This window comes from Bombyx mori, chromosome 22 (genome assembly GCF_030269925.1).
Source record: "Bombyx mori chromosome 22, ASM3026992v2".
In the NCBI taxonomy this organism is placed as follows: Eukaryota; Metazoa; Arthropoda; class Insecta; order Lepidoptera; family Bombycidae; genus Bombyx; species Bombyx mori.
In genome coordinates, this window is record NC_085128.1 from 7,354,750 (window position 1) to 7,367,445 (window position 12,696).

Consider the following 12,696-nt stretch of genomic DNA (forward strand, 5'->3'; position numbering starts at 1 on the left):
CGAGTCCTTGTCAAAGTTAGCGACCTTTTTTTTGTGATTGAAAGATTACTGGTGGCCCGGAGGCCTTTCCAGTTGCACCAGGACACGTGGGCGAGCAAAGGCTCAGCCAGAAGGGGTGGGATTTGTTAACAGCTGCCCGAGCGCCTCCAAAGGAGACCTAACAACTCAAGAGCAACTGCTTCGCGAATGAATCTACTGCCGGATCGGAATCGCGACCCTCCGAGAAGATCCGGCGAGAAACTCAGCGAGCTGATGCATGGCTTAGGAGTTAGTGACCCTAAATGCACAGAAAAACATACGGAAAAACTGTTGAGAACTTCGCGTCGTTGTTCTTGAAGAATTTATAATCTGTTTATCCTTCAAACTGTCTATTTATGTACCGTTTCTATTTGTTATTCAAAAATGAAAGTGAATGAAACAAATAAATTTCAAAGGCTATGTTTATTCGTATTATCTTCAATGACATGTAACCTCCTTAATTAATGTGCATAAATAGGAAATTATTATTTACATACATTCGTAGATCACGGTCTTAAAAAAATATTGTATTCAATGACAGCCAGCTGTCTACTATCTTACTTTTCGTAAATGGAAACAAAATAATTAAACATAAATTTCTTAATCACAAAATCCAAACTACATTATCAAACGAAACCGTGTGTTTAACATTGTATTGACTTCAATATTTATCAGTATTCTTTAAGTAATAAAAAAAAAAAATACGCGTGTATTCTTACGAGGAACATTAAAAAGTGTTTTAAAATAAAAAAATTAGCTCCTTTAACTTTCTAGCCGTCTCTTTCTGACGATACATCCTTACTATAGAAATGACTATTATTAATTACAACACATACAACTCGCAACTTATATCTACTAGTGACCGATGTGCAAAAGCGCTCCTTCTGAGGTAATAATAATTTACAATGTGTAAACTGGTGACTACTAATTGACTATTCATAATACCTTAAAATAAAATTAAATAACATCCGATCGTTTACCCAAAAGCCCTAAAGGTAACAACAGAATTGTCATGGATTCGTGAGTTAAATATAACATGAAACGTTAATACAGGGCGCTCGACTCGTGCCCATTAACAAAATAACAGCGTTCTTTATGTTAAACAAGTGGGAATTTATCGACACTTGAGTTCAGAGCATCATGAGAACGCCTCGTATTTTTTTTACAAGGTCGTAAACCGAACCGCCTTTAGCCACAACAACCATTATTATATTACGACCCCGCTCCTTGTGATAATTTTCGTGGTTTGATCTTTCTTCTCGTTGTCCGAATTCAAATTGTGTTTCGACGATTGTATTTTCTGCCACGTTTCGCCTAAGGCCTTGCTGAAGTGGTCGTCAACGCCGCCTTTGTGATTCAATTGCGTTTTCTCATTCTCTTTCGATTTTGACGTTTGCAATTGCCGCCACGTGTCGCCTAAGGCCTTAGCGAAGTGATCGTCAACGGACAAACTGGGGTCGTCTATTTCCATAGCGATGATCTTGGTCGGTTTGGGAGGTTCTTCAGTCTTGAATAGTATAGGGCTGCTGGCTCTGTCCTTCATGTTGGGCTTAGGGCCGGGCTGGGCGTTTTCCGAGTTCTTCTTGAACAAGTTCATGTAATCGTCGCCGAGAGATCTTCTGAAATGCTCGTCGATCACTGGATCACACATCGACATGGAACCTGTTAGAAAATACGTAAGTGTACATTTTGAAATCGATGATATTCACTCTTATCAGTTAAGTTGTGTTAGGGGACGATATATAACTGGTGGTGTAACTGTCCTATACGTAAATACGCCACCCACCTTGGGATATAAGTTCTAAGGTCTCAGTATAGTTACAACGGCTGCCCCGCCCTTCAAACCGAAACGCATTACTGCTTCACGGCAAAAATAGGCAGGGTGGTGTTACCTACCCGTGCGGACTTACAAAAGGTCCTACCTCCGGTAATTATGTTTCCATTATTTCAAAATAAACAGTTTTTATGACTCGGCCAAACTTTTATTTCGCGTGAAATCGTTTGGGTCAATATATATGGCAACCATAAATCATATCATACATTAATACCAAACGTCACACATGATACGCTTTGTTAGTGGCTGGCCAAACGCGAAAATTTAGCCTCACAAAGTTTGTGATTTAATGATTCTGTTTTTTTCCTCCTACCTAATCGTGGGGGCTTAAGAGGCTATTCCAACTACGCACGGAATGATAGGTGAGCTCACGGGATTCAAGATAAGAGGACTTGCTAACACTAGCCCCAGCAAAAGCATGTTTCGTTGTATTTACCACCGGATCAGATTACCCAGTCACTAAAAAAAAACCCGGCGAGAAACATAGTAAACTAAACGATTCAGTATTGGTACAGTCTACTATTACAAATTTCTAGATTGTTTTGTAACGGTTTTCGGTTTCTTTGTAGGCAGACGAGCATACGGTATATTTGATGATAAATAGCCGCTGTTGCCCATGGACATCAGCAATACCAGGGACACATCAAATCTGCTCCCTACTAAATACTGTTCAATGAAAGTTAAATAACAATATTAGGTGCTTTTCTTAATTACAATACTATTGTATTGGCAAAGCCTCTTTCCAGGTAACAAAAAATTTTGAACACTACTCTTTCTTGTACTTCGTATTATTTAAGATAGATAAGTAGTATAGTAGTAGTAGTGGACGGAAAGAGACGTGCTGGGCGAAGAAAAAAGTCATGGCTCCGGAATATCCGGGAGTGAACCGGTATTGCCTCCGTCGAACAGCTGTTCCGGCTGGCTGCTGACAGAAATGAATATAGGAAGCTAACGGCCAACCTTCAGGATTGAAGAGGCACTGGAAGAAGAAGAAGAAGTAGTAGTATACCTACATATGATTTTAGAATCACGATTAGCTCACAATATTTTTTGTCTTTTTTTGTCTTTCAATAAGAAACAAAATGTTTAGGCCGTGCTCCTGGTATTGCTGATGTCCTTGAGCGATCGTGGCTACTCACCTACACGTGGGCCGTATGCTCATCGTCTGCCTGCAACTGTAATATAGGAAATTTAAAAAGAGTTACCTGGTGGGGTGTCGTTGCTTTTGGTGATGACTGAAGGGCGACTGTAGGGCGGTGGGGCGGGTCGGGACCGCAGCCGCATGTCTATGGGAGCCTCGTACTTGCTGCCCGGGTACTCGGGAGGCGCTTCTGCCGAAAACGATACAACACTAATCAATCACATTCGGACAAATCGGCAATCGGACACATTTCGCGGTCTACCTAATAATAATAATAACTGGGAACATCTCTCCATGTGTCGTTTCACGACATCCTTGTACCGGAGGAGCTGGCCGCCATGCTTTCGCTTGCCGTCCTGCAGTTCAGAGAAGAAGATGCGTTTCGCCACTCTTTCCTCCGCTATGCGTGTTACATGACCGCACATCTACAACGTAAATGCGCCACCCACCTTGAGATATAAGTTCTAAGGTCTCAGTATAGTTACAACGGCTGCCGCACCCTTCAAACCGAAACTCATTACTGCTTCACGGCAGAAATAGGCAGGTTGGTGGTACCTATCTGCGCGGACTCACATGAGGTCCTACCACCAGTAATTACGCAAATTATAATTTTGCGGGTTTCATTTTTATTAAACGATGTTATTCCTTCACCGTGGAAGTCAATCGCGAACATTTGTTGAGTACGTATTTCATTAGAAAAATTGGTACCCGCTTGAGATTCGAACACCGGTGCATCGCTCAACACGAGTGCACTGGACGTCTTATCCTTTAAGCCACGACGACTTCAAAACTTCTGTCAGAACATCTGATTTTCATGATGGCACGAAGGCATTTAAGATGGAAGCGATTCAGAGTGCGAATGTGGCGGCGGTACACACACCACGACTCAGAGGAGTATAGGAGGTTTGGCAGCATAATTGCCATGTATATTAAAATCTTTATGTCGAAGTGGTCGTCATGACCGAAATCGGTCGGATGGATCATCATCATCAACTGGGAATAAATCACGTACGGTCATTCAAGCTTAAATTAGGATTTCCTGTGTTATATTCCTGTGTACTAGAGACTAACATACATTCTCGTATAATAACTTAGATAATATAGTAATATATTGTAATGTTCATCATACGAATGTTTGCTCGAAGTGGGAATCGAATCCTCGACCCTCGACGCAACAGTTAGGGGCACTAACTACGGTACCGCCGAGTCAGCCAACAATGTAAGAATGAATTCGCGATCCACCTTGTGTTAAATGGTTATTGAAACACGCATGGGAAGGTACTACTTTCTGTTGTGCAAAGCATGCTTTTTGTTTTTAAGAGTGGGACAACAATATTCTTTGTTTTGTTTTACAGTAAAATTGAGTTACGTCTTAAGATGCGTGGTATTCACCTCAGATATGGGGGTAGCTATGCACTAATAGACTGTGAATTCCGTTTAAGGAATTTAAAAAAAAAGATTGAAAAGTATATGTCTATGTATTATATTAGAAAAGTTATTTTAACTCCGTCAAATGTATCAACGTGTTCAATAATTCAGTATCATTAATAGTTGTGTCTTACTTTTTCCGTTGACAGTGAGATTGGCGGGCCCGTCATCAGTTTCATCGGAGAGATCTCCGTCGCTGTGAGGCTGTGCACGCGTGAACGGGACCACGGTGCGTCTTTCGTTGAACGACTGCGATCTGAGCGCCATCTTCCCGTTCTCCCTTTAAACAAAATAGTTTAGGTACATTAAAACCGGAACAATCGATAAAATATTTAAACGTGTGGGTGCAACTCTAATATCGCGCTGGGCTATCTGTGGTTTTGTTTATGGCGTCGTTTTACGTTTGATTTATGCTTATTTAACACCTCGAATATCTTTGGTATCGTAACGCTGTAGTGGAACGGCGAACTAGATACATTTCGATGAGTTTAGCTGAATTGAAGAATATATTTTTATTGTTTGAAGTAAAATAAATTACAATATATTTAGGACACGAGCAATACTCGTCTTGTCACGTGAAAGAATACTAGTATACAACAGTACAAGGAGTGTCGTGGCGTACAACTCTTTGACAGGACGTAAGACCTAAAACGACTAGATATAGACTAAGACAGACACTTGGCATGAATTTGATAAGAAACAAAGAGAAAAATGGAACGAGGGCGGGCGTGACTAGCGGAGGCAGTACTTTTTGACTTCCTAAAACACGGACACGAACCAGACGACAAGGAACGAACTGACCGTTCTCATATTATTATGTACATAGACATTAAAATAGACAGAAAAGAACGAACCGATCGTTTAAGGAGTATAAATAGTATGCGCACTCAGAATCTAGTCGACCTGTCCTGGTGAAACTGGAAAGGCCTCCGAGCCACCACAGGTAATACATCAATTATAAAAAAAAAGAATCCAGCCGGATCAACTCTGAAGTATAATACGGTCCCGAACTTAAACACTACTTTATCACTCACTTTGGTCTGTATTCAGGCAGACGAATTGATCTCCGTTCCCTCCTCCATTTTCCAGTAGCCTCTTTAGATTGGCTGCGTGGAGTCTCCGGGGACAAGGTGCGATCACCTTCCGACTCGCCACTGGAAGCCGTCGAGGGTGTCTCTGGAAAGAAATAATCGCAATATTTAGTATTAATTTTGATTATAACTTATTACGGAGAAAAACTTTTTGAAACAAAAAAAAAACAGTTTTACTATATCGTAATTGTAAATGCAAGTTTATTTTAATATCTCGGAAATGCATTGTGCACTTGATCAATCGTGCAATCAGTTTAGTTCTGGTCACAAACTGATAATGTTCAAAATTAATTCTGACTTGGCATCATGTTATAATAAAATAATACAAATGAAATACACAATGCAAACTGTGACAATCGCTTAGCCAAAACTGATTAAAATACGATGCTCCAACACTAGTAATATACTAAGTACTTTAATATTACTTCTTTGTTAACAGGTTTTTTTTTGTTAATACTTAATAACAATAATAATAATAAAAATTTAAATGATACAGATTAAACTGTTCCTTTCAACTGTATGGCTTTTTTACGTGATTAAATTTTATGAACTGCCAGTGATAACAACCTACTCTAAGGTCAAATGAACCATTTGGCCCCTTAATGCTTTCCGTTTGAATGTTTTCAATACCAACTAAGATTTAAATAGATAAAACAATGTACACATCTAATCGTGTTGACAACGTATTTGATAAATAAACAAACAAACATGAGATAATCGTATGATATTTTAGATAAAAGGTTATTTGAATAGGTAAATGTTTGGGAGAAAAGCAACTACATATACTGACATATACTGAATGATTCCTAAAGCCTTCATCTTTAATGGAAATCAGTAAAGTTGCTTACAATGCTATGCTGTGCTTAATTACTACCAACATTTAACTGTAACATGTCAGAGAGAAATTAATTACAAAACGATGATTATGATGTTTCGTAATAAACATTAAATTAAATTATATTTTACAAAGAGTTTGTCATCTCATGAATTTACCATTTATTTTGATTAAATGAGATTTTTTTTGACTAGTGTTATTAGTGTATTTATAATTTTAAAGAATTATTATTATTATTTAAAACGAACATCGATACGAGTGCATGTTTTCATCGGACGCTTTGAAATTGGTGATAATTATATTTAGATTTTATAATCTACACCATTAAGTAGCTTTCTTGTAATCTAAAATACACCGAGTCAACATTACCTTGCTTCTGTTGCAGTGGATAAAAAAGTATAAATACTATGTTAAATATTTAAACTTAACTAGAGAAATACCGCGCCTTACAGAAGATATTTAAGGGAAAAAAATAGGGAAACAATGTTGTTAAAGAACAAAAAATATATCCAAGCAGGTAATATATATTTTAGAGTGAAATAATTATATTTCAAGGCTTTTCTGTTGTGCTTCCTTTACCTTTTTCCGGAGATGGCATCCACGGTTGCCATAGCGGCAAACTGAACTTGGGCGACTGAGGTGGCTCCATCGAAAGTAAATGCAATCTCAAAGAAGTCTGAGCCAGAAGTAGCAGGTGATGGGGTAGTTCCATCATCACAACAATCTAACACAATACAATCTACGATGATGTTTCTCATGAATTCTCATACCAACACTTGCAAGAGTTAGTATAATTAAAAGGAAACGGTTATCCGATAATATGTTTTTTTTTTTGTTATAATTTAAATTCTATGCCTTAGAATCGCCTATTATTGATCACAGATTCGCTTATTTCAACTACAATCACAGATAATATCGCATCACATAACCGGGAACAATTCTCGTATCAGAATAAGCACGGCAAAGGAGATCACTTTGGAAACGAAAACTGCAGTTGAACTCCGCGAGACAAGACACTGCAGCCCTTGCACGTTTAACACTGAAGGCTGACTGAATAAAAAATGAACTGGAAGAGATTACATTGGAATAAATAAATGAGATGAACAAAAAAAAAAACGAAACCGAAAAAGAACAAAAAAAAGAGCATCACGCTACATCCACGCGGCCGGACGTTGCGGCGCTTCCTTCGAGCCTCCTATATACAGGGTGTTTCGTGTATCGACATGCCCAAATAAGATCACGATCTCAAGAAATTTTATTATCGAACATCAGCGTTGTTGAGAAAATTAACACAACGTTAATCGTAATTATAAAAATTATATTGCATGACTAACGGAGGCGGGCATCAGAACGGTTCACCTCTCAGCCTTCCATCGAAATAAAACAAAGGAAATGATGACATCACGTCATTTAAAAGTAAAAAGACTTTGTGTGAATGACAAAACGTTGTTTTTGTAATTTCCATTGGCGACCTCAATGCTTTGCTATCAGGAAACGGTTTTGTATTAATCGACACGTATTTTTTGAGATAACGTTGAAGATGAAGTTATGGGTATAAATAAAATTGTTAAACGTAGGTACCATATACCTATATACTCAAATTATTTTCTGTACTTTAATTACAGATGGTAAATATAGATAGCCGTTCGGATATCATGAGAAGGTATAATTTTGCGGCTTCATCCTTCTTTAGCCTTTTACTTCCTCAATTTCAAGTCCTAAGCTATCGTTAGTTTTTTACTGTTCCCTTTGGCTCAAGTCTTAAAGGTGGGATAGCCGTTATTATAATTTAATTAAGACTTGAATCTATAACTACTTAAAATGGGCCGCGGCATTTTCGTTGTCATGTCTGTGGGTTAAGGATCTTAAAATTATGTGGACAGTGATTTAGTTCGCTCATCTATGTGAAAGTATATTCTATAGTAGACACACCTATAATAAATATTTATAGTTAAAATAGATCGGCCTATAGCTACCGACACATCAACCTGTTCGGTCCATTCATGAAAGTGCGTGCGCGCAGGGCGCGGGGATTAATGAACCCCCTCGTTTCCTACGCTCTGTCTGCACCTACAACCTTAATTTTAACTTTATACTTAAACATTTCAAACCCTATTCGGACGTTTTACAGTTTACTTTCGATTGCACCTTGATTTACCATGGACATTGGGGCATGTATACAAAATTAAATTTTAAGTCTTGTAAATAAAGTACGTTTTACTGTGACAATTGTCGTTGTGTTATGTTAGTTCAAAAATAGAAGAGGTTGTATCCTTGGAAGGTTATATTTTATTTTGGTGCTAGAGGTGTCAGGGAGAGGGGACGAGGTTCGGACTGTGAGAAGTTGCCGCATCTCCGCGGGGCTGTATAAGCATTAACTTTTTATTGTCTAATAGAGCGACGGCAAAGGTGTACCGCCAGGTAAGGCTTTGGCGCCGCTGCTTTAATTATTAAGTCTGGTCGATTCGCCGAACAGAAATTAGAATAGAAACTAATAAGAAAATTAATTACAACAGATTACAAAGAAGCCGAACGAAATAATTTTCCAATAGTTGCTACGTTTACGGTTTTCTAATAGTCCTCTCTGCTTCAGAAGTATTACACTTACATTGAAAATTAATAAATATGTTTTAATTCTCTTATTTTAGTCGTCTATACTAATATTATAAAGAGGAAAGATTTATTTGTTTGTTTGTATTGAATAGGCTCCGAAACTACTGAACCGATTTTACTACTACACTATTCCCTAGTGACATAGGCTATAATATTTTTTGAAAAAAATTAGGGATCCTTACTAAAATTCCAATAATGTAACCCAAGGTGTAGAAAAATTACCTGAAATATTCTTTACATCGCGTGCCCTGCGAAAACTATTGATGATAGAATAAGCTAATGTACTACGACTTTGTAGATATGTATCATTATCATTTACAAAACATGTCGCGCCAGCATATGTCTAACTATTATAGTTATGCCGCAATAAGTGTTCTTTTATTTAAAAAAAATAAAACAACGTCAAATATCGTTCAATTTTTTGTTAAAGAACCGAGCGGAGCCGGAGCGGGCCGCTAGTGTTCGATAAAGGTTAATATATATTCGAATTTGGAAATTCATACAAAGCTTCTAGAGCAATATGAGGATAATGTTCTAGTAATGCAAATTCGTTGTATAAACAAGTATCTTCTTTATTTTCTCTCTCGTTTTTAATCAGTAACCAAAACGTTATGCAACATTTAGAAGGTTTTCGAAACTCTTGTAGCCAGTCCCTGTAATTAAAAGAGAATTAGGTCCGTTTTATCCACAGTTTTATCATTACTTTTATTTTGTTTGTAGCATCTCCAGCGGAGCGGATCCCTTCGTATTTTTCAAGGAACTTTTGTTCGGACGTGTTCAAGCGTTGTATTGTGATTGGATAATGAAAGTACAAGTGGACTTCTAACAATAACTCGATATCTTTTTAAAGTGAAAACTTTCCGAAATTCATCTATAAATTTTTAGTAATTTCTTCGGTTTTCGTAAATATCATTTTTATTTATGAATTGTTCTTTAGCAGTTGAATATAATGTGAACTTACGAATATGTAAAGTTTAAAACATTTATAACAGTCAAAATCAAACAAGCAAATTAAATAAAATTTTAAACGTACAAAATAACAATTTAAAACTTGAAATTATGTTAGCATTATGATCTCAAATAAAAATAAGTAGGCAAGTACTTATGCGACGGATAGTGCTTTATTTCTGGTATTTATCTACACGTACAAAATGAAATTTAATTTTAAAACAACTATTTATTCGCAAATCGCTACAGTTTCGCTGCGATTGTGAAATATCATTTTCAAAAGCACATTAAAACGTTCGAAGGGTACTCAACTTCGAGAGCGGAAACCGCGATCGAAAACGTTATCCTGTTCGAAAATATTTAATAAAGGTCTGATAATATGGGGTACATCCTTCTTGAACAGAGGGGAGGATGTGTGTAATTCGGTGGGCGCGCATGCGTGTGAGGAACTCATCTCGACGGCTGGCTACCGAGACCTCGAGGGCTGTTTATTTGCACGAATATCGATTTGCTTGTAACTTAAGCTTTATTTAAACGAATCGTTGTAAAATGCCGTAGGGATCGGATGAGCATTACCCTATAATACACGCGCGCTGTTTTTTTTTTTAATAAATCCTTTTTAAGAGCACAGTCTTAATTTTCTTTGGTGCTACTTATTGTATTTTTTTATTTTTTTACTGCTTCGATGGTGGACGAGCTCACAGCCCACCTGGTGTTAAGTGGTTACTGGAGCCCATAGACATCTAAAACGTAAAATGCGCCACCCACCTTGAGATATAAGTTCTAAGGTCTCAAGTATAGTTACAACGGCTGCCCCACCCTTCAAACCAAACGCATTACTGCTTCACGGCAGAAATAGGCAGGGTGGTGGTACCTACGGACTCACAAGAGGTCCTGCCACCAGTAAAGATCTATTGAATTTAAATATATATTTTTGTGGTTTCGTGGTTTTTTCTGTATTCCATAAATTAATATATAAGATTCAAGAATGTATTTTTATTGTTTTGCAATTTTATTATGTCCATAACATTATTATATTATGCACGTATACACGAACAGCTATTTTCTTTCAATACTAAAGTCTACATTTGGATACTGACAAATAATAAATTTGTATTATAGCTAGCTAAATAAGTTTCCAACAGACAAGTACTTAGAAACCTTTCCGCATTCTAGCGTGGTGCTTCCTCAATAATAGATTAGCTCCTTGACGGCAATTTACGAGTGTATTGTGTATTTAATACCAACATGAATTGTACATAACATCATTTATCATTTGTTAGAATTTCCGTATCGTATTTTTATCTGTCATATTTTTCGTGACTAAAATATTTTATTATTATATTTTAGGACGTATTTTATGAACACAATACATAGTTTTATTATTTTATTATTACAATTGTGTCTTTATACTTATGACCTAAACGACTTCATGAATTTTAATACATTCATCTGTGGATTGACTTAATAGGAGTCTGTTATTTCAACATGGTTAATTATATTGTTATTAAAACAGTATTTCTATTAAACATAATTAAGAAATAGTGAATTCCATCGTATCTTATACAATGCTTAATATAAGTAAATGTAATGTGAACAATCGGGTTTTTGTTCTGGAAAAAACAAGCTCACTGTTCACGTCGTAAAAGTGTTACCGGACAGTATGAGTACTATAGTTAACAATATTTAGTTTCACAAAATAGAACATAAACATAAATTTCAGTCTGAGATTTCATCAATGGTGGTAGGACCTCTTGGGATTCCGTACGGGTAGGTACCACCACCCCGCCTATTTCTGCCGTGCAGCAGTAATGCGTTTCGGTTCGAAGGGTGGGGTAGCCGTTGTTACTATACTGAGACCTTAGAACTTATATCTCGAGGTGGGTGGCGCATTTACGTTGTAGATGTCTATGGGCTCCATTAACCACTTAAAATCAGGTGGGCTGTGAGCTCGTCCATCGATCTAAGCAATAAAAATAAAAACTTTGAAAATGTATGACTGACTAATAGGAAAATAAAAAATAAAAAGCCAAAGGTTTCGGTGCCGCGGCGAAATCTTAAATTAAAACATTTTAATATGAAAAAAAAAACGAACGATTCTAATATGCGTATTATGGTTATTTGAATGTTCAAACGAATACATTAAATATTCAAATTCTTCGTTGCGTGTAGCCAGTAGCCCGATTTGAGGGAACACGGAATGTTAAGCATAAGTGAAACGTTAGGGTTCGCACACACAAGTTAATTAAGACTTAAAAAATATTATTTGAAAAATGAATAATACCATAAATTTGTTTAGTCATCTTTTTTTTTTATTGCTTAGATGGTTGGACGAGCTCACAGCCCACCTGGTGTTAAGTGGTTACTGGAGCCCATAGACATCCACAACGTAAATGCGCCACCCACCTTGAGATACAAATTCTAAGGTCTCAAGTATAGTTACAACGGCTGCCCCACCCTTAAAACCGAAACGCATTACTGCTTCACGTCAGAAATAGGCAGGGTGGTGGCACCCACCCGTGCGGACTCACAAAGAGGTCCTACCACCAGTAAGAGTCATTTTATAAATGTTTGTTTTTCCGCCATTTTTTTTAACAGAAAACATATTAATAATCACGTTTAAGCAAATAAGGTAGGAATATTCTAAGGGATTCTAGTATTTTATGAAGTGAAACTAGATTATCTAAATACGAAGTAACTACAAGCATTAGTTGACATATTTTGCGTCAATAATCGTCATGAATAAAACGATGATGTCCAAGTAATCCAACAATTTAAAATTGAAAAA

General features: G+C 37.0%; 1 protein-coding gene across 4 annotated transcripts in view; it reads right to left on the reverse strand.

The window, feature by feature from the left end:
- Positions 1 to 426: 426 nt before the first annotated feature.
- Positions 427 to 12,696, reverse strand: part of LOC101738724 (transcription cofactor vestigial-like protein 4) — a 31,339-nt gene continuing 19,069 nt past the window's right edge. For 3 of the 4 annotated variants that reach the window (XM_038018900.2, XM_038018898.2, XM_038018899.2), the window contains exons 3-6: positions 5,456 to 5,597; positions 4,556 to 4,701; positions 3,058 to 3,183; positions 427 to 1,680 (exon numbers count right to left, since the gene is read on the reverse strand). In XM_038018900.2, coding sequence (XP_037874828.1) covers positions 1,226 to 1,680; positions 3,058 to 3,183; positions 4,556 to 4,701; positions 5,456 to 5,597 — 869 coding nt within the window. In that variant the 3' untranslated portion in view covers positions 427 to 1,225. Of the gene's footprint in view, positions 1,681 to 3,057; positions 3,184 to 4,555; positions 4,702 to 5,455; positions 5,598 to 6,926; positions 7,394 to 12,696 lie in introns of those variants that run through there. The other variant, XM_004931874.5, reaches the window with a different exon arrangement.